Consider the following 25,086-nt stretch of genomic DNA (forward strand, 5'->3'; position numbering starts at 1 on the left):
TCGTTTTTCACAGAATTAGAAAAAACTATTCACAAATTCATATAGAACCAAAAAAAGAGCCTGAATAGCCAAAACAATCCTAAGCAAAAAGAACAAGGCAGGAGGCATCACATTTCCTGACTTCAAATTGTAATCTAAGGCTACAGTGACCAAGATTACAGCTTTTAAAATACATTTTTTTTTTACCTTTAGTTTCTCCCTACCTCTAATTCATATTTCATATCCTAGTCAGCATTCTTTGTAAACTGCTAATTTGATCATGTCAGGGTATTTTCCTGCATAATACTCTTTCAGAGCTCCCATTACCCTCAGGATAAAACCTTTCTTGTTAATATGGTTGGTATGTTAGCTTCCTAGGTCTGCCATAACACAGTACCACAGGCTGAGTGGCTTGGAACAACAGAAATGTATGTCTCATAGTTCTGGAGGCCAGAAGTACCAAAATACAGATCAGGGAACAAATATAGGGATTCTACTGGTTGTCTATTCTAACTGTATGTTCTAGAACTGGAGAAATAACCATAGAGTGAGTTTGGGGACTCACTAAACTCACAGTGAGATGGACCTGAGCTAAAGCTTCACTGATCACCTGACCTCTATAAGTCCCTACTCTGACAGGCAGACCAGAGTGATGTTTTGGGTCTCCTGGAATTAGTGTCAGTTGAGAGTAGGTGTCTAATAACCCCTGACAAATTTGATCATTTCCTTCTCCTCAGTGTCCAGTCGCCTTGGTAAAAGCATAGGTCTCTTTGGGGATGGCTGGTAGAAAGATTAACGGTGTACATTTCTGGCAGTGTAGTGGGGTTCTTCTTCAGAATGACCAATCCCCTCTTCATTCAAGGAGTTCTGGATCATCTGTAAGTGGCTCAAGTCTGGGAATTGAGTGAAGGATCATATGACTCTGTTTTCATGATTCAAGTTGGACTTACAGCTACTTGATATAGAGTTGTTTCCCTTATACAAGTCAAGTAAGAATTTTGTTGACTGCCTATCTACTTCACTTGTGGAGACATTATGATCAACTAGCCAATGCCATAAATCTCTTAGGCTATTCTGATTATTGCTTTGATTCTGATGTCTATTATAGTAACCATGCCCACCTTGTCTTTGGCGACTAAAGTGCTGCCTATTGGCCCCTGCCACCCTGGGATCCAGTGATCCCCATTGCATTTAGGTTTCCTGACCCAGTAGCAGTAGTTCCTGCTGTAATTTCTGATCTACAAAGAAGAGCAACCACAAAGCTCTTTAAGGATGCGGGGCCTCCCCTCACAAATTTATTTCTCATAGTCGTGGTTGAAAGGTATGTCCTTCTTGGGTGAGTCAGCAAGTCTAACATGGTAAAACTACTTTTAACATTTCAATCTCCCCTAACCTTTGGATGCCTTCCTCTATAATATAATAGGGCATTTCTGATATTTCAACCCCATTTAGTGTAAGCCACCTTTTGGTCTGTGTTTCAGCCAGTCATCTAAACAGACTGTTGGAGACCCTTTTAACCCCTTGAGCTGCAACAATAAATATAGAATCTGCTTAGTGGGCCCATGTCAGTAAATTCAGCTTGATCCAACTTTATGTTCTTTCCACTATTATCCCATACCTTCATTATCCATTCCCACATGTATTTCCTTGGTTTTTATCTGTATAAATTGGAAAAATCATGTAGTTCTTCTGGAGTGTAGTGCACCTTCCCATGGGTCACAGTTTGTATCTCACCTTTCAGGGCCTACCTGAGCTTGAGTTCCTTTATAGGTCTGGTAGCAAAGAGGAGTAGTAGGAGTAGATCCTGAGTAAAATTAGCAGTGTCTTGCAAGGCAGCTAACTCGGGGTAGGTCATTACAGACTGTCTGATCAAAGCCAGGTTAATCTCCTCAAATGAGGTGGAAAGACTGCTGCTGCTGGCAAAGAAGACTCAGAATTTTGGTGTTTAACATCCCCAGCTTCATCAGGATCTTCTTATATATTTCCATTCCTTCCCAATCAACACCGTCACTTTAATAGCAGACAAACTTCAAGGTTGGTGATTCAGTTTGTGTTTCAATTCAGCCACTTGCAGGATGAGAGTGTTGTTCTGATTTTTAACAATCTTAGCACTGAACCTGCAGGAGATAAGGATTTCTTTCAAGGAAGACCTAGAAACTTTCAGGTAATTTATACAGTTCTTGAGCTGGGAATTTGAATCCCTAAGGTAATCCATTTCTTTTTTTACTTTTGTCTAATGCAATTAGGAGGAACCAGCCCATGTCATTATAGTTGTTAGCTTGACAAAACCATTCTAAGATATTAAATACTTGGTCACTCAGAACTTTGCCTTTTATAAGTATTAATATTTGATTAGGAGTATCTATAGGTGATATTTTGCATGTCTTTGTTGCCACATTACACAGTGGACTATCAGTGTTCTCTTTACTACTGGAAATAGAGTCATTAGTGCCTTTAAATCTAATCAGCTTAGAGAACCAATTCCAGAAATGTAAGAACCAATTCAGAAAACTTACCCTTAAGATTCTGTTGCTCTAAAGCCATTCTTGGTACCAAAATATGTATTAAGGTTCTCCAGAGAAACAGAACCAGTAGGATACACAAACACACATTTATATATAGAGAAATTTATGTTTAACAATTGGTCAAGTTATTTTGAGGACTGGCAAGTCTGAAATTCTCAGGGCAGGCCAGTAGGCTGGAAACTCCTACAGGATTTCTGTCTTGCAGTGTTGAGACAGAATTTCTTTTTCTTCAGAAAACTTTAGTCTTTGTCCTTAAGGACTTCAACTGATTAGATGAGACCCACTCACATTCTAGAGGACAATCTGCTTTACTTAAAGTCAGCTGATTGTAAATATTAATCACATCCAAAAAAAATAACCTTCACAGCATCTCAGCTTGACCAAATAACTAATCTAGCCAAGTTGACACATAAGGTTAATCACAAATGGGATAATATAGTGGTCCCCAACCTTTTTGGCACCAGGGACCGGTTTTGTGGAAGACAGTTTTTCCATGGACTGGTGTGGGGGACGGGGGATGGTTTTGGGACGAAACTATTCCACCTTAGGTAATCAGGCATTAGATTCTCGTAAGGAACGTGCAATCTAGATCCCTCACATGCACAGTTCACCATAGGGTTCACACTTCTATAAGAATCTAATGCCACTGCTGATCTGACAGGAGGTGGAGCTCAGGAGGTAATGCCCGTTTGTGTATGGCTTGTGTGCTGATTGCTGGCCACTCACCTCCTGCTGTGCGGCTCGGTTCCTAACAGGCTACGGATGGGGAGTAGTACATGTCCCTGGGATTGGGGACCACTGGGATAATATATGCTAGGCACAGTTATATATTGTGACCCTGAATAAATACAAATAACTAGAAAAATGTCTAGTACATGGAAAGGGATCAATGAACAGTAAACTATTGTTATTGATGGTAATAGCAATAGTATCTGCATCTGTCATGCAGCTTTTTGGTTATATGTGTGTTGCCTCCAGTGGCCTATGAGTTTTTTGATGGCAGGGCTGTATCTCATCAGTCTTTGTATTCCCATCACACCATATAGGCATGCGCTTAATAGGCTCTTGCTGATGAAATTTCTTCATGAAATGAAAACTTTTCTGATTAGGCTTGGCTGTGTTTATTGATTTGACAATTTTAGTTCTAATAGCTGACTGGTTAGGGGAGATTTCCTTTATAGTGTAAGAAACAAATGAAGTCTTTGTTGTAGTAAATTGAAAGTCTTTCTGCAGGGAGTAATTTCACTTCTTTTGTTTTTTTTTTGGAGACTGAGTCTTGCTCTGTCGCCCAGGCTGGAGTGCAGTGGCACGATCACAGCTCAGCTCACTGCAGCCTCAGCCTCCTGGACTCAAGCAATCCTCCTACCTCTCCGCCTCCCAAGTAGCTTGGACTACAGGGTGCATGCCACCATGCCCTGGCTAGTTTTTGTATTTTTTATTGATGTGGGGTCTCACCATGTAGCCTAGGCTGGTCTCAAACTCCTGTGCTCAAGCAGTCCACCTGCCTTGGCCTCCCAAAGTGTTGGGATTACGGGTGTGCGCCACCATGCCTGGCCTACATGCATAATTTAATAAAACTGAGTACTATGTAATATAGTAGTCTTAAAATGAAAAAGTAAAAGGCCACTTTGGTAGTGATTATGGCAAAAACATAATACAGTTAACTTTTAGAAGTCTTTTATTTTGTATCACTTCAGTTTTCTAATATTAGTGGGAAAATTTTAGGTAGAATTATTAAACAACATGTTATTAGTAAGGTTTAATTATTTTACCTCCTTTTTTAATACCTAAAATGTTATAGAATCACTCAAAACAATGTTATAGAAAAATAGGGTAGAAATGAAAACTTCTATTTGGACAGGACTGCACCCTCAAAAAATACATATTTAGAAATATTAACCTTGTTTGTCCTCTCAAGAATATTTCATGTCTATCCTTTTTTTTTTTTTTTTTCCAGACAGTTTCGCTTTTATTGCCCAGGCCGGAGTGCAGTGGCACAGTCTTGGCTCACTGCAACCTCTGCCTCCCAGGTTCAAGCGATTCTCCCACCGCAGCCTCCCAAGTAGCTGGGATTACAGGCACCCGCCGCCGTGCCTTGCTAATTTTTGTATTTTTAGTAGAGACAGGGTTTCACCATGTTGGCCAGGCTGGCCTTGGACTACTGACTTCAGGTGATTTATCCGTCTCAGTCTCCCAAAGTGCTGGGATTACAGGCGTGAGCCACCGTGCCTGGCCTTAACTTTTTTTTATAAGAATTCTTTTATAGTTTTTACTCTCATATATTATACTGCAAGTAAGCCCATTTTCTGTTAGTTTGCTTTTGAAATTCTTTGGAGGGTACTCTTCAGGGCTTCACAATAAAGACCTTAATAATATTTTCCTCCTTAATTAATTTGCCTGTGGAAAATATGTTGTTTCCATTTGTGTTGGTTTATTCTATTAAAAAATGTTATTCCTTGAAACTCATGTCTCTGTTAGATTTCTTTTTTAAAATTTTATTTTATATATGTTTATATTTGTATAGAGACAGGGTCTCGGTATGTTGGCCAGGTTGTTCTTGAGCTCCTGCCCTCAAACAGTCCTCCCGCCCTCAAGCAGTCCTTCTGCCTTGGCCCCCCAAAGTGCTGGGATTACAGGTGTGAGCCACTGTGCCTGTCCTAGATCCCTTATTTCACTTTTAAAACCTGGAAAAAAATACTCTTTTAAGCAAAATTTTCTAGTATCATTGGGATATACATTTTATTTTGTTTTGTTTTATTTTATTTATTTATGTATGTATGTATTTATTTATTTATTTTGAGATGGAGTTTCGTTCTTGTTGCCCAGGCTGGAGTGCAATGGCACAGTCTTGGCTCACTGCAACCTCCGCCTCCCGGGTTCAAGCAGTTCTCCTGCCTCACCCTCCTGAGTAGCTGGGATTACAGGTATGCGTTACCATGCCCGGCTAATTTTTGTATTTTTAGTAGAGATGGGGTTTCACCATGTTGGCCAGGCTAGTCTTGAACTCCTGACCTCAGGTGATCTGCCGCCTCGGCCTCCCAGAGTGTTGGGATTATAGGCGTGAGCCATCACGTCTGGCCTGGTATGTTACATTTTAAACTCATTATAAATGTTTATGGTAGTTTGGACACCTGGATGAATTTATCATAATGATGGCTCTTTTTTTTTTCTTTTAACTTTTTATTTTTAGTGCCAGAATTCAAAGTGGCCCTTAAATATATATAATAGAGCTAACAAAATTATTTCACTTTTTAAAATGTCTTTTTTTGAGAGTCTGTACTTGAAGACATTTCCCTGTTATTAGATGAACTGTTGACCCAAGGAGTTAAAAAAGTTACGTTAAGCAATATATTACTGCTATCTTTTCCTTCATTTTCCTTGTTTTTGTTTTTGTTTTTTTCTCCTAGGAGACCTCCGAGCTTGCACATATTGTAGAAAAATAGCCTTAAGTTATGCTCATTCCACAGACAGTAATTCTATTGGGGAAGACTTGAATGCTCTTTCAGATTCTGCTTGCTCTGTGTCTGCGCTTGATCCAAGTGAACCCCGAACACCTGTTGGGAGTAGGAAAGCCAGCCGTAACATATTTTTAGAGGATGATTTGGCCTGGCAAAGGTATTGTCCCTTAAATATAATTTTATTTAAAGTTGAGAAATATCGATAGTTGTCTGACCTTTGAGTGCTTTCAGTTAACACTTACCCTCTTTGAATTATTTCCTGTCAGTTCACTGTGTTCTCCTTTCTCTTTGGCTTGCCTCCAGAATGTTTGCAGATGTTTATGGATAGTGATGATATTGGCTATTAGAATGTAAGCTCCATGAGAGGAGACTTTACATCTTTCTTGTCACTGTTCTACCCCAGGCACCAAGAACAGTGCATGGCATGTATATAATCTTGATAATATTTGTTGAATAGGCAACAGAAGTCATTGAGATTATTAATTTCTAACGTAGCCTTCTGTGAGAAGAAGAATGCCTGTACAATATGTATTCATATTTCCAAGTGAAATTAGATTTTTTTTCCTTCTGAAGGTGTATGTCATGTTTTTCTGTAAGTATACTGCACTGCTACTTCATGTATTTTGTAAGTATACTGCACTGCTTGGTAGTAGAGGGTGCTAACTCTTGGAAGTTACCTGGAATTGTTTGAATTAGAATCTTAGTTTCATCAGTTTCTGATTTTTAAAAATTATTAGTTATTATTTTTGAGACGGCCTTGCTCTGTCACCCAGGCTGGAGTGTAGTGGCGTGATCATAGCTCAGGGCAGCCTCGAATCTCCTCTGCCTCAGCCTCCTGAGTAGCTGGGACAACCGGCGCACACCACTGTGCTTGGCTGATTTTTTTTTTTTTTAAGAAACGGGGTCTTGCCATGTTGACCAGGCTGTCTTGAACTCCTGGCTTCAAGCGATCCTCCCACCTCAGCTTCCCAAAGTGCTGAGATTACAGGCATGAGCCACTCACTGCACCTGGCCTCTGATTATTTTCTTTAGCTGAATTATTTTGTTAAGCATAATACCAAATCTGGCCATTACAAAGCGCCTATAGTTTTAAGTAACATCTCTCTGATAAGTTAATTTCTCAGTTAACCCTTAAGGAATTGAGAAATTAGTATGTAATGAATTTAAATAGAAGTAAAAAATGAATTAATTACAGCTACATTCAATATGTATGAATCTCAGGGACATAAAGTGGAGTAGAAAAGAAAATCATCTAATCATGTCACCAGTAAAATTTAATTAATATAAAATTTAAAAATACACAAAACTACTACACTGTCTAGGGACTGAAATGTGGTAACACTTAAAGACGATAGATATGAAAGTTATAACAGTGGTTTCACTGAGGGAAGGGAAGGGATTAGGACTGGGTAGGGGAATTTCACAGTCAGTGGTAGTGTACTTTTTCTTTTTCTTTTTTTTTTTTTTTTGAGACAGAGTTTTTTTTGCTCTTGTTGCCCAGGTTGGAGTGCAGTGGCATGATCTCGGCTCACTGCAACCTTCTTTTCCTGGGTTCAAGCGATTCTCCTGCCTCAACCTCCTGAGTAGCTGGGCTTACAGGAGTAATATGAAGTACAGAGATTTTTTAGTTTTTGCTTACTTTAGTTAGTAATGCTTTTTAGTTGTGACAGGCCCTGTCGTAATGGACAGATGTGATTTAACAAAACAAATCAGGTAAGAAAGCTTCCTGAGAGATGTACGATAGATGTCACAGGTAGAATGATAGTTAAATTTTAGGGTCTGTGCTAATTGCTTAATGTTCATTCTCTTTTAGTCAGCATATCTCTGTGGTAGGCACTATTTTCTCCTTTTGACAGATGTGGATGCTGAGGTTTAGCGAGATTAAGTAATGAACCCAAGGTCATGCAGCTAGTAAGAGGTCAAGCCTGCACTTGGACCTAGGTTTGTCTGACTCTATGGTGCTATTCTAGTGGGTTATGGGGACTGAGAATAAAATATTTGAACTCAGATTTCTCTCCAAAATCAATTTCATCTTGTATTAATAATGTTAGACGTTTCAAAGGCACCCATCCAACTAACTTTATTTACATTCCATATACTTAAAAACTTTTTAAAATTGTCATTTCGGCATTTTGTGTTCTTAAAAGCCATGCACTGCAAAAACTATCATTCATACCATTTACACCCTAATTAAAGGAAGAACAAAAATGACACATAATCTCATTATTGCAAGGAAAAAGATTAAATCTGCTTTTAATGTTAAAGCGCCTCATTGAAATTCCCTTTTACTGTCCTGAATTATTTCAGTATTTTCCTATTTTCTTTATAGTTTGATTCATCCAGATTCCTCAAATACTCCTCTTTCAACAAGACTTGTATCTGTGCAAGAGGATGCTGGGAAATCTCCTGCTCGAAATAGGTAAACTGATAAATGAAAACACTGTGCTCTCTGATGTTTATTTCTTTTCATGCTAATAAGAAGAACAAACGGATAAAAAGGGTGGGATTGATTGTCATATACTTCCGTAGCTCTAAAAGCTGAATTAAACTATCATTTTCTTTTTGCTATTCAGCCCTTGTTTCCATTCTCTCAGTGACTTTCCAGTATTCTCCAGTGGCTTCCGGGTTTGGAACCTACACCATCCTTTCTCTTCTGGTTAAATAAGACGTGAAGGATGTGAGGGAAGGAGCCATGTGGACATTTTGTGGAGGAGTGTCCCAAGAAAACAGGAATAACAAATTCCTGAGAGGAAATACACTTGGCAAGGAATAACAAGGAATCCTATGATAATGGAGTAGAGCAGTCTTAGAGTTAATTATAAGGACTCTGTCATTTACTCTGAGTGAGATGGGAAGCTGTTGGAGAGTTTTACATTTTTTGTCATTAATTTTTAATTGCTTTGAAAAAATGTCAAACATGCAGAAAAGTTGCGAGAATAGAAAAATATGTCTTCATGTATTTTTCATTAAGATTTGCTAATTTATATTTTGTCCCTTTGCTTTCTTATTTTTTCTTTTTTTAATTTTTATTTATCTTATTATTATTTTTGAGACGGAGTCTCACTCTCTCGCCAGGCTGGAGTGTGGTGGTGTGATCTCAGCTCACTGCAAGCTCTGCCTCCTGGGTTCATGCCGTTCTCCTGCCTCAGCTTCCTGAGTAGCTGGGACTACAGGCGCCCATCACCATGCCCAGCTAATTTTTTTGTATTTTTAGTAGAGACGGGGTTTCACCGTGTTAGCCAGGATGGTCTTGATCTCCTGACCTCATGATCCACCTGCCTTGGCCTCCCAAAGTGTTGCGATTATAGGCATGAGCCACCGCGCCCAGCCTGTTATTTTTTAGTAAAATACAGAGATGGGGTTTCACTTTGTTGTTCAGGATGGTCTTGAACTTCTGACCTCAAGCGATCTTCCCACCTTGGACTCCTAAAGTGCTGAGATATTACAGGTGTGAGCCACTGCACCTGGCCATTGTTTTTTATATTGTATATACATGTATGCATATTTTCTGAACCATCTGAGAGTAAGTTGCAGACATCATTATCCTTTATATATTTTTATTAAGTTTATTTTTTATAGCAGTTTTAAGGTTCATACAAAAAATGAGCAGAAAGTACAGAGTTCCCCTATAGCCCCTGTCCCCACACATGCACAATCTTCATGACTATCGGTGTCCTGCACTAGAGTGGCATATTGTATTCAGTGGACCTACTTTGACACATGATCATCATCTGAAAGTTCATAGTTAACATTAGAATTCACTCTTGGTGTTGAATATTCTATGGATTTGGACAAATGTATAATGACATGCGTCTGTCATTGTTGTATCCTACGGAATAGTTCCTCTGCCCAAAAAGTCTACTGGGCTTCTCCTATTTATCCCTTCCTCTCCCCAACTCATGACAATCATTAATCTTTTTTACTGTCTCCATAGTTTTACTTTTCCCAGAATGCCATATAGTTGGAATTCTACAGTGTGTAGACTTTTCGGATAGGCTTCTTTCACCTGCTAATATGCATTTAAGTTTTCTCTATGTCTTTCCATAGCTTGATAGCGCATTTCTTTTTAGTGATGAATAATATCCCATTGGCTGGATACACTATAGCTTATCTACTCACCTACTGAAGGACATCTTGATTGCTTCTAAGTTTTATCAGTTACGAGCAAGGCTGTTATAACATCTGAGTATAGGTTTTTTTGTGGGTGTAATTTTCAATTCATATGGATAAATACCAAGGAGCATGATTGCTGAGTCCTATGGTAAGGTTATGTTTAATTTTGTAAGACACTGCTAGATGTTTTTCCAAAGTGGTTTTACCATTTTGCATTCCTACCAGCAATGAATGAGAGTTCCTGTTGTTTCACATCCTCATCACATTTGGTGTTGTCAGTTTTGGATTTTGGCAGTTTTAATGGGTGTGTAGTATTATCTCATGTGATTGACTTTTGTATATTAATCTTGTATCCTGCCACCTTGCTATAATCACTTACTAATATCAGGAGTTTGTTAGTTCTTTTGGATTTTCTATATAAACAGTCTTGTCATCTGTGAACAAAGTTTTGTTTCTTCCTTCCCAATCAGTGTACCTTTTATTTCCTTTTCCTGTCTTATTTCATTAGCTAAGACTTCTAGTCCAATGTTGAAAAGGAGTAGTGAGAGGGGACATCCTTTCCTTGTTCCTGATCTTAGTGGGAAAGCTTTGAGTTTCTCACCATTAAGTATGATGTTAGCTGTATGTTGTTTTTCGTAGATACTCTTTATCATGTTGGGGAAGTTTCCTCTATTCCTAGTTTACTGAGAGTTTTTATAATGAAGGAGTGTTGGATTTTGTCAAATGCTTTTTCTATATCAATGACATGATTATGTAATTATTCTTCTGTAACTTGATGTGATGGGTTATATTAATTGATTTTTGAATGTTGAACCAGCCTTGCATGCCTGGGATAAATTCCATTTTGTTGTGGTTTATGTAGTTTTTTATACATTGTTGGATTGGATTTGTTACTGTTTTGTTGAGGATAATAGTGTATGGTTTCCTTTTCTTGTCATGTCTTTGTCTGGTTTTGGTATTAGGGAAATCCTGGCCTCACAGACTGAGTTAGAAAGTATTTCCTCTGATTCTATCTTCAGGAAAATTTTGTGGAGAATTGACATAATTTATTTCTTAAATGTTTGCTAGAATTCGCCAGTGAATGCATCTGGGCCTGGTGCTTTCTGTTTTGGAAAGTTACCAGTTATTGATTCAATTTCTTTAAGAGAAATAGGTCTATTTCGATTTTCATTTCTGATATTAGTACTTTGTGTTTTCTCCCTTTTTTGTCTTAGTCTGGCTGGATACTTACTGATTTTATTGATCTTTTCAAAGAACCAGCTTTGGCTTTGTTGATTTTCTCTATTGACTTCTTCTCTAATCTTTATTATTATTTTTCCTGTGCTCACTTTGGATTTAATATGCTTTTTGACAAACACTTTGTTCCGTAAGGTGGAAGCTTAGATGATTGATTTTAGATCTTCTTTTTAAATGTATGCACTTCGTGCTATGAATTTCCCGCTAAGTACTGCTTTCTGTTGCATTCCACGAATTTAGATAGGTTGTGTTTTCATTTTCATTTAGTTACAAATATTTAAAAATGTTTCTTTATATTCTTCTTTGACTCATGTATTTTTTTTTTTTACAAGTGTGTTGTTTCATCTCCAAGGATTTTGGGATTTTATAGCTGTCTTTCTGTTAATGATTTCTAGTTTGATTCCATGTTGGTTGTTGAAGGCAGACATTGTATGTTTTCTACTCTTTTAAATTTGTTATGGTGTGTTTTATGGCCCAGAATGTGGTGTGTTTTGGTGAATGTTCCATGTTACTTGAGAGGAATGTGTATTCTGTTGTTGAATTAAACAGTCTATAAGATATCCATTATATCCACCTGATTAATGGTGTTGTTGAGTTCAGCTATGTTGTTATTGATTTTCTCTCTGCTGGATGTGTCCATGTCTGATAGAGGGGTTAAAGTCTCCAGCTATAATGATGAATTCATCCATTTCTCCTGTAGTTCTATCAGTTTTTGCCTCATATATTTTGGTACTCTGTTGTTAGGAGCGAGCATACATATTAAGGATTGTTCTGTCTTTTGGAATATTGATTTCTTTATCATTATGTAATTTCCCTTTTTATCTTTGATTGCTCTGAAGTCTGTTCTGCCTGAAAATTAATATAGTTACTTCTGCCCTTTTTTTTATTAGCGTTAACATGGTATATCTTTCTCCATCTATTTACTTTTGTTCATGTATCCTGTTTTGATTTCATTTAAAAATTTAAAAATTAATTTTTAAAATTGACATGTAATAATTGTGCATATTTATGGGGTAAATAGTGACATTTTGACCCTTCACTTATTTTTTAATCTGTATGTGTCTTTGTATTTAAATTAGGTTTCTTGTAGACAATGTATTTTTGGGTCTTGGTTTTTGATCCATTCTAACCATCTCTGTCTTTTAGTTTATGTATTTAGACTATTGACATTTAAGGTGATTACTGATGTAGTTAGAGTAATACCTGCCATATTTGTTACTGTTTTCTACTTGTTGCCCTTGTTCTTCCTGTTTTTGTCTTCTGTACCTTTTCCACCTTTATGTATTTAATTGAGCATTTTATGTTATTCCATTTTCTCTCCTTTTTAAAGGATACAAGTTACATTCTTTTTATTTTTTTTAATGATTGCCCTAGAGTTTGCAATGTAACTTACAACTAATCCACATTTACTTTCAAATAATACTATACTACTTCACAGGTAATGCAAATACCTTATAACAAAATACTCCCAATTTTTCCCTCCCATCTGTTGTATCCCTGGCATTCATTTCACTTACATATAAGCATGCGTACATACATAACTGAATACATTGTTGCTATTATTTTGAAGAAATAGTTATCTGTTACATCAACTAAGAGTAAGAAAAAGGAAAGTTTTTACTTTAACTTATTCCTTCTTTGATGCTTTTCTTTGTGTATTAATAGATCTAAGTTTCTGACCTATATCATATTCCTTCTTTCTGCCTTTTCAGCATTTTTTGCAAGGCAGGTCTACTGGCAAAAAATTCCCTCAGTTTTCATTTGTCTAAGAAAGGCTTTACTTCTCCTTCACTTTTGAAGGGTATCATCCGGGTACAGAATTGTAGGTTGGTGGCTTTTTTCTCCCAACATCTTAAATATTTCATTTCATTCTTTTTGCTTGCGTGGTTTCTGAGGAGAAGTCAGATGTATTTATTATCTTTGATACTCTACAGGTAAGGTTTTTTTTTTTTTTTCTTTAAATAGAGATGGGGTCTTGCTGTGTTGCCCAGGCTGGTCTCAAACTCCTGGCCTCAAGCGATCCTCTTGCTTTGGCTTCCCAAAGTGCAGGGATTACAGGTGTGAGCCACCACGCTTGGTCTTTAAGGTGGTTTTTTTCAAGATCTTTTTCTTTATTTTTGACTTTCTGCCATTTGAATACACTTAGTTTTGCCTATGTGTAGTTTTTTTGACATTTATCCACACTTGTGTTCTCTGAGCTTGCTGGACCTGTGGCTTGGCATCTGACATTAATTTGTTGGAAATTCTCAGTGATTATGGCTTCAAATATTGCTTGCGTTCCTTTCTCTCTTTCTTCTTTTTTCGGTATTCCCATTACATTTATATTATACCTTTTGTAGTTGTCCCACATTTCTTGGATATTGTTTGTTCAGTCTTTTTTCTATTTGCTTTTCAGTTTTGGCAGTTTCCGTTGAGATAGCCTCAAGTTCAAAGATTCTCTCCTTACCTCTGTCTAGTCTACTAAGAGTCCATCAAAGGCACTCTTCTTTAATATTATGGTGTTTTTGATCTCTTGCATTTCCTCTTTGCTTCTTTCTTAGAATATCCATCTCTCTGCTTATATTATCTGTTCTTGCCTGTTGTTTACTTTTCCCATTAACACCCTTAGCATATTAATTATAGTTTAAAAACAATTCCTAGACTGATAATTCCCACATTCATGTTGAGCCTGTTTCGGATGCTTGTTCAGTGTCTTTGAACTGTGTTTTTTGGCTTTCATTATGCCTTGTGATTTTTTGTTGAAGGGTGGACATGCTGTACTGGGTAAAAGGAACTATGGTAAATAGGCCTTTAGTGATGTAGTGATAGGATGTAGGGGGAGGTTAGGTGGTCTCTAGTACTGTGAGTCACTCTCACAGGTGAGCCTGTGCCCCTGAACTGTAAACTTTATCAGGGCTTCTCATTTTTTTCCCCTTAGGTGAGACAGAATGGCTGGAGGGGGCTGGAGTTGGGGATTTTTCTTCCCCCATGTGGAAGGCTAAAAGGGGCTGTGGTTGGGGATTTCCTTCTCCCTGGGTAGGTTAAGCTCTGATATAACTCCAGCAGGTTAGGCTCTGGTAAAATAGTTTCTCCTCAGGGCAGGACTTGTTATGAAGAACAGAATGCTCTGACATATTTTTAAGTTGTTTATTCTCTCCCTCTGCTGGAAGCCAGAAGCCGGAGGGAATTTTTCTGACATTCACTGTGAGGACGTGGTAGATCTGGAAGTGAAACTCCCAAAAGCATCCCCACTACCCCCATGACTGGGTTCACCTAGAATTTGTATCTCTGGTTTGTCTACACTGAGCTTCAAGGAATTTGTCAATTTGATTTTAGGTTTTCCTACCCTATTACTGGTTCCCATGGAGGTTTCTGCTCCAGTGAGTTGTGATCCTCTGTATCTGTTTGTCTGTCTGCAGTATTTGGAGCAGGATTTGGCTTGTGACCTCACTTCTCTGATGGACCTAAGAACAGTTGATGATTTTTCTCTTTGTTCAGGTTTTAGTTGTTGAGATGGAGTGAAGATGCTCACATGCTAGACCAGAAGTAGAAAGTTCTGTTTTTTACTTTTGAATACTTAAGTGTTTTTCCTCAGAACAATCATGTTCTCTTACATAACAAATGTAGGAAATTGTAACAGTGGTACATTTCTATTATGTAATATACTGTAGGTATTCTGATTTTGCCAATTGTCCTAATAATGTTTTTTTGTACTGATTTCCCCCCCAATCTGTGATGCAGTTCAGAATCATATTGAACTTATTTGTCATATGTCTTGGTTTTCTTTACTCTGTAACAGTATCTTAGTCTTTCTTTGTGAAGAGGATAGACCAGTTGTTTAGTAAAATGCCCATCAATTTAAGTTTATCAAAAGCTTCCTATGATTAGATTTGGGCTGTGGAGTTTTGGGGCAGAAATACTCCATGAGTGCTACATCCTTCTCAATCTGTTATGTTATAAAGGACACAATACAAGTTTATCCCATTGGTGTTGTTGAGTTGATCTCTCACATGTTAGGTTTCTCCACTGTAAAGTTACTATTTTATCCTTTGTAATTGGTAAGTAATATGTGGGGGAGATACTTTGAAACTGCATGAATACCCTGTATCTTAACTAATCTTTCAGTCAATAGTTTCAGCATTCATTTATGATACTTGTTGAAATGCAATGTTATTATGTTTGCAAAATGGTGATTTTTCTAAGTCTATCATTGCTTTTACATTTATTAGTTGACATTCTACTCTGAAAAGCTTTCCATTGTTGGAGAGTTTTGGGTGGAGTGTGGAAGGATGACATGACATTTTTTTTTTAGACAGTCTCGCTTTGTTGCCCAGGCTGGAGTGCAGTGGTGCAATTTCACCTCACTGCAACCTCTGCCTCCCAGGTTCAAGCAATTCTTGTGCCTCAGTCTCCCGCTAGCCTGGGATTACAGGCACCTGCTAGCATTCCTGGCTAATTTTTGTATTTTTAATAGAGACAGAGTCTCACCATGTTGGCCAGGCTGGTCTCAAACTCCTGACCTCAGGTGATCCACCTGCCTCGGCCTCCCAAAGTGCTGGGATTATAGGTGTGAGCCACCACACCTGGACGAAACAGACAAATTCTAAATATATTTTGATTGTAGAGCTAATAGGATTTGCTAATCAACTGGATGTAGGCTTCAACAGAAAGACATCAAAGGTGACTCAGGTCTTTGACTTGAGCAGTTGGAGGGGTGGAATTACCAACTGGGAGGAACAGTTTGGTTTTAGGTGTGTTGAATTTGAGATATCTTCTAGACATCCAAGTGAGATGTCAAATAGTTGGATATATGAGTCCAGAATTTAGGGGAGGGCTACAGGCTAGAGATGTAAACTTGGATGTTGTCATCATGTGTATGGTATTTATGAACTTGGATGGAGATCATCAAGAGAATGAGTGTGAAAAGGGAGGAACTAAGGACTAAGGACTGAGATTGGAGAAATCAAGAGAAACCAGAAAAGGAGACGGGGAGAGGCCAGCGAGGTGACAGGGAAACCAGGAGGGTATTTATCTTATTAGTCAAGTGGAGAAAGTTTTTCAAGGAAAGGGAGTTATGCTGCTGATATGTTAAGTAAGATGAGGAGTGAAAACTGACTATTGGATTTAACGACAACATTGGTAATCTTGATAGGCAGTCTCAGTGGGTTGTTTGGGGTTTAAGAGATAATGGAAGAATTACTGGAGATGGGAGTTTTGCTGTAAAGTAGAGGGAAATGCAGCCGAGGGATGTGGAGTCAAGAGATGGCTTTTTAAAAAGATGGGGAAAATTACAGTATTCCTGTTGGCATGTGTAGAAGTGTAGGGATACCTGTGCTAATTTACAGTGTATCTCTATGTGTTTTGAATTAATGCTAAGATTGATGTAAGTCTTTAGGAAAGACGTAATTTAGTCAGTGAATGCTGTCTCTAAATATAATTTTAATCAGTATTCTTGCTACTAGCCTATTTATTACAGCTTTTGACATTAAAATTGACTAATTTTCTTTTATTCTTGTTGCCACTATATTAGAATATGTGCAAGGATGGTTAAAATGATAGAGAAGTAGAATGTATGGATAATGCACCCGTTGGAAAAGAGATTAAATTAAGAAATAATAGCAAGCTTTCACTGAAAGACTATGCCAAGAAATAAATAACCAATTATTTTTAAAAATTGCTTATCAGCTATTTGATATCAGTGGTTTCCTGTTAACTGACACTTTGCTAAACCTGTGAATACTTTCTTAAATTATTTAAAAATATTTTTATCTTTATACTGGGGAAATATTGGTTTTTCAATTGACACCTAATTCTAGGTGGCAGCCCTGATACATATTAGTCGAGCTACTTTAGGCAGATTACTTAATCCCTTATTCTTGACTTCTTTATCTGTAAAATAGAGCTAGTAATACATATTCCATAGGATGCTGTGAAGATTAAATGTGGGAAGATACAGATACTGCCCTAATGAATGAGTTACATATATGTAGTCTAACATATCATAGGTGCTTTTGCCTTTTATCCTTTATGTGGAGGCTAAAATTGGGTTTAATTTTTTTCTAGATAGAAGCCAACTAAATTTCTGGTTACCTTTTCTTTTAAATAAATTAAAGTTTCCTTGATGCTATTGGTATTCCACTTCTAAGTCATTTGTTTGGTAACTTTACCAAGAGTCAAAATTAAGGATATGTATGAATACTGATATTATGAGAAGAAACAAATTTCTTGTAATTTTTCTACTGACAAAATAGCATAATGTAATAATATTTGAGGACAATATTTTAAATATAGGTCTACTAGTGAGAAGAAAGGAATTCTTTTTTTGGTCATAACATTTTGCTTATTTGGGCGTCAAAATTGGTGTTCCCTTCATCAGATTGATTGCATTGCAGATATTTAACTATAAAACCTTCTTAGTTCATGGGCTATACAAAAAGAGGAAGAAGGCTAGATTTGGCCTGTGGGCCATAGTTTCCTGACTCTGTTCTGCAAGATTATTTCTGCATTTAATTTCATTCTTTATATTTGTTATAAAAAAAAAATCCACTAACTTACAGCATTTTAACAAGAAGACTTTGTATCTATTCCCTTTGAAATATTACTGATATATGAACTATGTAATTGTTTTCCTGTAATCTTTCCATAACTACTTTCTTTTAAACTTATTTCCAAGTAATTTTAGACACACATAGAATTGCAAAATATAGACTTACATAGGGTTGCAAATATCGTACAGAGAGTTTCTGGGTATCCTTTACCAAATTTCTCCCAATGATAATATCATGCATAACCATCATAACTACTTTTAAAAGTACCCTTAACATTGGTAAATAAGCATTTATTTAAAATTGAATTTTCTCTGTAATTCTATTTATTGAAGAAGAATTTACACCTGTGATTTCACTTCTTGTTTTTATTTCCAGATCAGCCAGCATTACTAACCTGTCACTGGATAGATCTGGTTCTCCTATGGTACCTTCATATGAGACATCTGTCAGTCCCCAGGCTAACCGAACATATGTTAGGACAGAGACCACTGAGGATGAACGCAAAATTCTTCTGGTACTGGTCCAGTATCTTTGACCCATTGCTAGTTTTGAGCATAGAGAATGTTTATGTGACTGAGTCTTTTTTTTTCTTTTTGAGACACGGTCTTGGTGTGCTGCCCAGGCTGGGGTGCAGTGGTGTGATCTTGGCTCCCTGCAACCTCTGCCTCCCGGATTCAAGCGATTCTGGTGCCTTAGCCTCCTGAGTAGCTGGGATTACAGGCGCATGCCACTACACCTAATTTTTTGTGTTTTTAGTAGAGACATGGTTTCACCCTGTTGGCCAGGCTGGTCTCAAACTCCTGACCTCAAGTGATCTGCCCGCCTTGGCTCCCAGAGTGCTGGGATTGCAGGTGTGAGCCACTGCACCCAGCCTGTCACTGAGTCTTTTTAATAAGAAATATATAAGTGAAATAGCATATCAGTTAAACAGAAGTGCTTAGCTTCAGTTTTACTAGGATCACCTGAGAGATGGGTCAAGTATTCTATACTCATTGCATTAATATTTTCTTTTCTTTCTTTCTTTATTATTATTATTTTTTTTGGAGATGGAGTCTCGCTCTGTCACCAGACTGGAGTGCAGTGGTGGGATCTCGGCTCACTGCAACCTCCGCCTCCCAGGTTCCAGTGATTCTCCTGCCTCAGCCTCCCGAGTAGCTGGGACTACAGGCATGTGCCACCACACCGAGCTAATTTTTGTATTTTTAGTAGAGACGGGGTTTCACAGTGTTGGTCAGGATGGTCTCAATCTCCTGACCTCGTGATCTCCCTGCCTCGGCCTCACAAAGTGCTGGGATTACAGGCGTGAGCCACCGCGCCTAGCCAGTATTTTCTTTACCCTTTTATCTGGTAAAATCAGAATTACCTATGTAATAAGAGAGCTTAACTGTTAGATCCCATATTGCTATTTAAGCTTTGAAGCATGTTTGTTATACACATGTAACACTTTTCAGACGTTTAATACTATATGTTTATATGAAATAATCAGTTGCTTATTGAATTTATCTGTGCATAAAATACTGTGTTCAATTCTAAGAGTGACTCAGAGAAATGGAAGGTATGGCTGTGTCCTCAAGCTTATAATTCAAAAGTAGAAATAAGAGCCAGGTGTGGTGGCATGCACTTGTAGTCCCAGCTACTTGGGAGGCTAGGGTGAGAGGACTCTTGAGGCCAGGGGTTTGAGGCTGTAGGGTGCTGTAATCATGGCTGTGAATAGCCACTGCACTCCAGCCTGGGCAACATAGCAAGACCTTGTCTCTAAGACAACAAACAAACCAACAAACCCACAAAAGGTAGAAATAAGATCGGTGGGAAGATCCTTAATAGTGGAAGTAGTAATACTTTAATAATAAAAAAGTGTCAAATAAATAAATGACTATATGTCATGTAAGAATTCAAAAAAACAGAAAGCTCATTACTAATGAGGGAATCAGAAAAAGGCTTAAACTGAAGGACTTGAACTGGACCTTGAGAGACGGAATCATTTTGGATAGGCAGTGAGGAAGGTGAATCTTATTTAAAGGTGTGAAGAAAGATATAGAGGTAAGAATAAGCATGACATTTTCCATGGCCAGAAGTAGGATTTTTTAATTGGGAGAGAGTTTTAAGTAGGAGTCTGGGGGCAATGAGAAAGGAAAGTTATTTGGGACTACCTGGTGGAAGGCAATGAATTCTGTACTTACAGGTGTAGATTTGAAACTTTAGTTGCTGAGGAACATTCAGAATTTTTTTGAGCAGGGAGTAATTTACTGAAGCTCTTCCTTTTAAAAAACTCATCTGTCAGTTGGGTACACGGTGAGAATCTGGTGGAGTGAAAGCCTCTAGGAATAGTTACCTTAGGTTAGTGTGATTAACTGTTGTCTCCCTCTGCCTTGCCCCATCTCCAAAGAAGAATACATAAATAGGAGATTGATAATATGTGCCATTGACTGAAAAAAGAAGTATTTGGAATAGTTGGTTTTCAAGAGAAAAAGTTATGTTTGGAATTAGATGAGCTGAGTTCAAGCTGTTCCCACATATATGACATTTGTATTAAATTGTGTGAGTTAGCTACCATAAAGAAATCCAAGTTAGGTTTCCTTTTATGAGTCTAAAAATCACAGGAAAACATCTGAAAAGGTATATAGCATTTTTCTCAAGAGTAACTACTTGCTGTTAATGTGATTGCAGGACAGTGTGCAGTTAAAAGACCTGTGGAAAAAAATCTGCCATCACAGCAGTGGAATGGAGTTTCAGGATCACCGCTACTGGTTGAGAACGCATCCCAACTGCATTGTAGGAAAGGAATTAGTCAACTGGCTAATCCGAAATGGGCATATTGCCACAAGGTATTCTGATCTTAGAAGGTTTCAATATTATTTGTTTATTTTGAATGAGAAAACATATTTGAAGATAGTAAGAGTTACAGATTCCTTAGTAGAGTTAGGGTGCTCTTTGTTTTATGTAATTGATGGTTTAGGGTGCTAATTACTTAAGCCTCCTCCAATCTGAGTTTTAACCAGCAGAGAACAGATGCAAGGAGTACAAGGAGCCAAATAGGATCTTAATTTACCTTATTAAAAGCAGAAGAACTCTCTAGTGAAGGAGGATTAGAGAATGTAGCTGGAACCTAAGGCCAAAGAATTCCCCAGCTACTGTTCACTAATCTAGACAGGTTGTAATCTGTGTTGAGTATTTGATCCATAAGCTGTGCCTGTCGGGTCCTAGCTTGCCTCACAAATCATTTATAAAAAAGAGTAACAGACAGGTCCTGCTTTTCAAATACATGTATCCCCTCGCTTTTACTATTTTCTCAGATTAGCTGCTCCTCCTCTCATGGGAAGAAAAAGGTACGTAAAGAAGTAAAGAGAGAAATAGCTTTAAGCAGTAAAGCCCTGGTTGCAATTTTGGCTGTATATATTTTTTAGCTTTGTGCTTTTAGTCACATTATTCAATCTCTGAGACTTCTTCACCATGAGGAAAATTATGTGGTCCTGTGAATAAACTGTGGGGGATGAAATAATAGTGGCTGAAGTGCTTTATAAATTGTGAAATGCCATATAATGTATTGTGTCATTAAGTGTCTATTTCATATATATACACACACACACACATTTTATGGCTGTATCTGTAATATTTGGTATTGTCTTATTAAAACTAAGCTCCTTGAAGGTAGGAGCTTTTCTCAACATTTTTAAATCTGTTAAGTATAGGGTTGTGCGTGCATTGAATACTCAGTCAATGCTTGCTGTTATTAAAATTAGGTTTTGTTGGGACTGCCTTACCAGTAGTTTCTTCTCCTTTACTATAGTACCTGGAAGAATCTTTTAGTTTGCTTTAACTCTCTCTTGTTTCGTCCTTTACTTATCCAAGGGCCATTTGAAATTCTAACTCTGATTAGAACTGAAAAAAAATATTTTAAGGTTGTGTCTTATCTGGTACTTAACTATTCTGACTGACTTTTAAAACTTTTCATTTTTGTGGGTCTTGATTCAGGGCACAAGCTATAGCAATTGGACAAGCAATGGTTGATGGACGTTGGCTGGATTGTGTTAGTCATCACGACCAGCTTTTCAGAGATGAGTATGCGCTGTATAGACCACTGCAGGTACTTTTCAGTGTTTACTGCCAATTAGACTGTAGCAAGCTTATTTTAGAGTCTTTCTTCATCAGTGGGAATAAAAAGTAGTTTATTAGAAGATGATTTTTTCTAACATTTTTTCCTGCTGTTTGAGGAAAGTTAGAACTTTTTTTTACTTGGTAGGCAGCAGTGATGAAAAAGCTGCCATTAGAATCAAACATTTTATTGTTTACTTTAAATTTGATCAGACAATAAAAAAGGAAAAAGATAAGAATCAAACACTTTTTTCAGTTGGTGTGGTAGTTCTTAAATTTGGGTTTATGGTCTTTATAGTTGCTTATCATTTAACTTTAATGGTTTTCGGTTTTATTAGGCCTATGCTTTTAGAACTGAAAGTATAAATAATAAAATGAACAATTTTATGGCATCTATTGAAATCATTTTGACTCTAGAACTATTGTATAACTAGTGATGATGGCTGGGTACGGTGGCTCACGCTTGTAATCCCAGCACTTTGGGAGGCTGAGGCGGGTGCATCACCTGAAGTCAGGAGATCGAGACCATCCTTGCTAACACGGTGAAATCCCATCTCTACTAAAAATACAAAAAAATTAGCCAGGCATGGTGGTGGACACCTGTGGTTCCAGCTACTTGGGAGGCTGAGACAGGAGAATGACGTGAACCTGGGAGGTGGAGCTTGCAGTGAGCTGAGAATGCGCCACTGCAGTCCAGCCTGGGCGACAAAGCAAGGCTCCGTCTCAAAACAAACACGAACAAACAAAAAACAATGGTATACTGCTGAATGTATGTTTTTTTACTTTAGGGAAGTGGAAATTATTTAAAGATATAACTTCAAAAAAAGATATACTTTCACTCTTGGTTTATGTAATTTGATACAATATATAGGTTATATATATACACACACACATATGTAAACATATATATACATATACACACACAGGCACACACACATATATATATATAGCTGACCGTTAAGAGTTAGGGATACTGACCCCCTGTATAGTTGAAAATTCACGGATGTTTGACTTCCCCAAAACTTAACTACTAATAGCTTACTGTTGACTGGAATCTTTATTGATAACAGGCAATTAATACATATTTTGTATGTTGTGTGTATTATATACCATATTCTTACAATAAAGTAAGCTAGAGAAACATGAAGAAAATCATAAGGAAGAGAAACTATACTTACTATTCATTAAGTGGAAATGGATCATCACAAACGTCTTCATCCTCGTTTCGTGTTGAGTAGGCTGAGGAAGAGTGAGGAAAAGAAGAGATTGCTTTTGCTATCTCAGGGGTAGCAGAGGCAGAAGAAAATCCACATATAAGTAGACCAATGCAATTTAAACCCTTGTTCAAAGGTCAGCTGTGTAATGTTTAGTAACACCTTTGTGAACTAAAATTGGAAAGTCAATGGTTAGAAGAGACAAATGACTCCAAATATTGGTGTGGCATGATTGATTAAAAGTTATTTTGCAAGATGTGTTCTGGAGAGAGTTGCCTCAGAGCTAAAATAAATTCTAAGCTATCTTCACTCTCAGGACTAAGGCATGAAATGAAACACTATAAAATCTGTATCAAAAAATGTTTTGTTCTTAATATACTACTTAAGTCTTCTAGTTAACGAAAATCACAATTTTAAAGAGTGGAATTGTCAGTATGATTCTGGTTTATAACTTGGTTTTTGTTAATTTGTTTATTTTTATAAAATTCAATTGTTAGGTTCATAGACATATTGGACTACAATTTATTTATAGTGTGACAGCCTCAACATTGTTGCCATTGAAGGCCAATTGCTTGGATCCTGTCTTCATCCTTTCAGAGTACAGAATTTTCTGAGACGCCTTCTCCTGACAGTGACTCAGTGAACTCCGTGGAAGGACACTCTGAGCCATCCTGGTTTAAAGACATAAAGTTTGATGACAGTGACACAGAACAGATAGCTGAAGAAGGTGACGATAATTTGGCTAGTGAGTTTAACTTTCTAACATTTTAGTTTTGATGGGTCATTGCTGTGTATGTATGATAAAATGATTATCTTGTGTGTTGAAATAATTCTGCTTTATAATTTATGGCTCCAACTAAATGGAAACATCTGATAGCAGTCTTTGTCTTAGATACAGTATTTTCTTAAACCAACTTGTTAGGCTGACTTTTCTAGATTTTACCATAGTCTATAGTTTGCAGCAGCTTAAAAATAACTGAACTAATAATATGGCAGCAGACAACTTTCTCATTTCTTCACTATGATATCAGACTTTCTCTCTGCAGAACCTCCAATATATTTCTTCATTTTAAAAATTGATTTTATATTTAACTTGTTCAAATTTTATTAAGTCTACACAGAAGTACATGAAAATACTGTATCCATTTTGGTATTGCACATTGGGCTTGTATATTAAAAAAACATTTTTCTCCTTTCCTCCAATACCCTGATAAAACCCATTTTTACTCCCCTCCTCTCCCTATATTTCTTTCCCCTTCCCAACACTAAAAGATTCTGCCAGTCCTAGCAAGCGCACATCAGTCAGCAGTTTCCAGTCCACAGTGGACAGTGACTCAGCCGCTTCTATCAGCCTGAACGTGGAGCTGGACAACGTGAACTTCCATATCAAGAAGCCCTCCAAGTACCCACATGTGCCCCCTCACCCTGCTGACCAAAAAGGTAGGAGGTAGTCACCATCTGGAATCCAAACACAGGCTGGACAGCTGGGCCATAGGATCTCATGCCAGCCTGTCCTTCTGGCTTCCTCTGTCCCACGTGGCTGAGGGGATTTGGTGTGGGTTTTGTTCTACCCTTTCTCATTTCTCCCACACCTCCTCCCCATACCTTTTTTGGTTGATTCCTTTTATTTCTTGTTTTCTCCCTCAGCACCACCATGCCCAGTGTAAAGCTTGTAGTCTTTAAAAGGAACTACATCTGACTGCTCTTCCCATAATGTGCAACTTCCAAGGTGGCATTTCTTTGCATTTATAACATGGATGTTCTGCTCTATTCTTTTCTCTTTCTTCATTTAACATTTTAAAGCCTATTTGCCTTTGCCGTTACCCAGTAACATAATATTTCACTAAACCCATTAAGATGCTTGAACTAGATTGGGGGAAAATCATTCACACATTCCAAAATATCTCCATAATAATTCATAATGCTTATTATGTATATTCTA

At 37.5% G+C, this 25,086-nt stretch overlaps 1 protein-coding gene across 17 annotated transcripts in view; it reads left to right on the top strand.

The window, feature by feature from the left end:
• PIKFYVE (phosphoinositide kinase, FYVE-type zinc finger containing) overlaps positions 1-25,086 on the top strand; it is a 91,843-nt gene that overhangs the window by 13,579 nt on the left and 53,178 nt on the right. For 7 of the 17 annotated variants that reach the window (XM_019022160.4, XM_055379515.2, XM_055379520.2 and 4 more), the window contains 7 exons: positions 5,912-6,119; positions 8,292-8,381; positions 18,214-18,352; positions 20,506-20,663; positions 21,811-21,922; positions 23,742-23,889; positions 24,417-24,584. In XM_019022160.4, coding sequence (XP_018877705.3) covers positions 5,912-6,119; positions 8,292-8,381; positions 18,214-18,352; positions 20,506-20,663; positions 21,811-21,922; positions 23,742-23,889; positions 24,417-24,584 — 1,023 coding nt within the window. Of the gene's footprint in view, positions 1-5,330; positions 5,429-5,911; positions 6,120-8,291; positions 8,382-18,213; positions 18,353-20,505; positions 20,664-21,810; positions 21,923-23,741; positions 23,890-24,416; positions 24,596-25,086 lie in introns of those variants that run through there. The other 10 variants (XM_055379516.2, XM_055379522.2, XM_055379518.2 and 7 more) reach the window with 5 other exon arrangements.

Source organism: Gorilla gorilla, chromosome 11 (genome assembly GCF_029281585.2).
Source record: "Gorilla gorilla gorilla isolate KB3781 chromosome 11, NHGRI_mGorGor1-v2.1_pri, whole genome shotgun sequence".
Taxonomy (NCBI): Eukaryota; Metazoa; Chordata; class Mammalia; order Primates; family Hominidae; genus Gorilla; species Gorilla gorilla.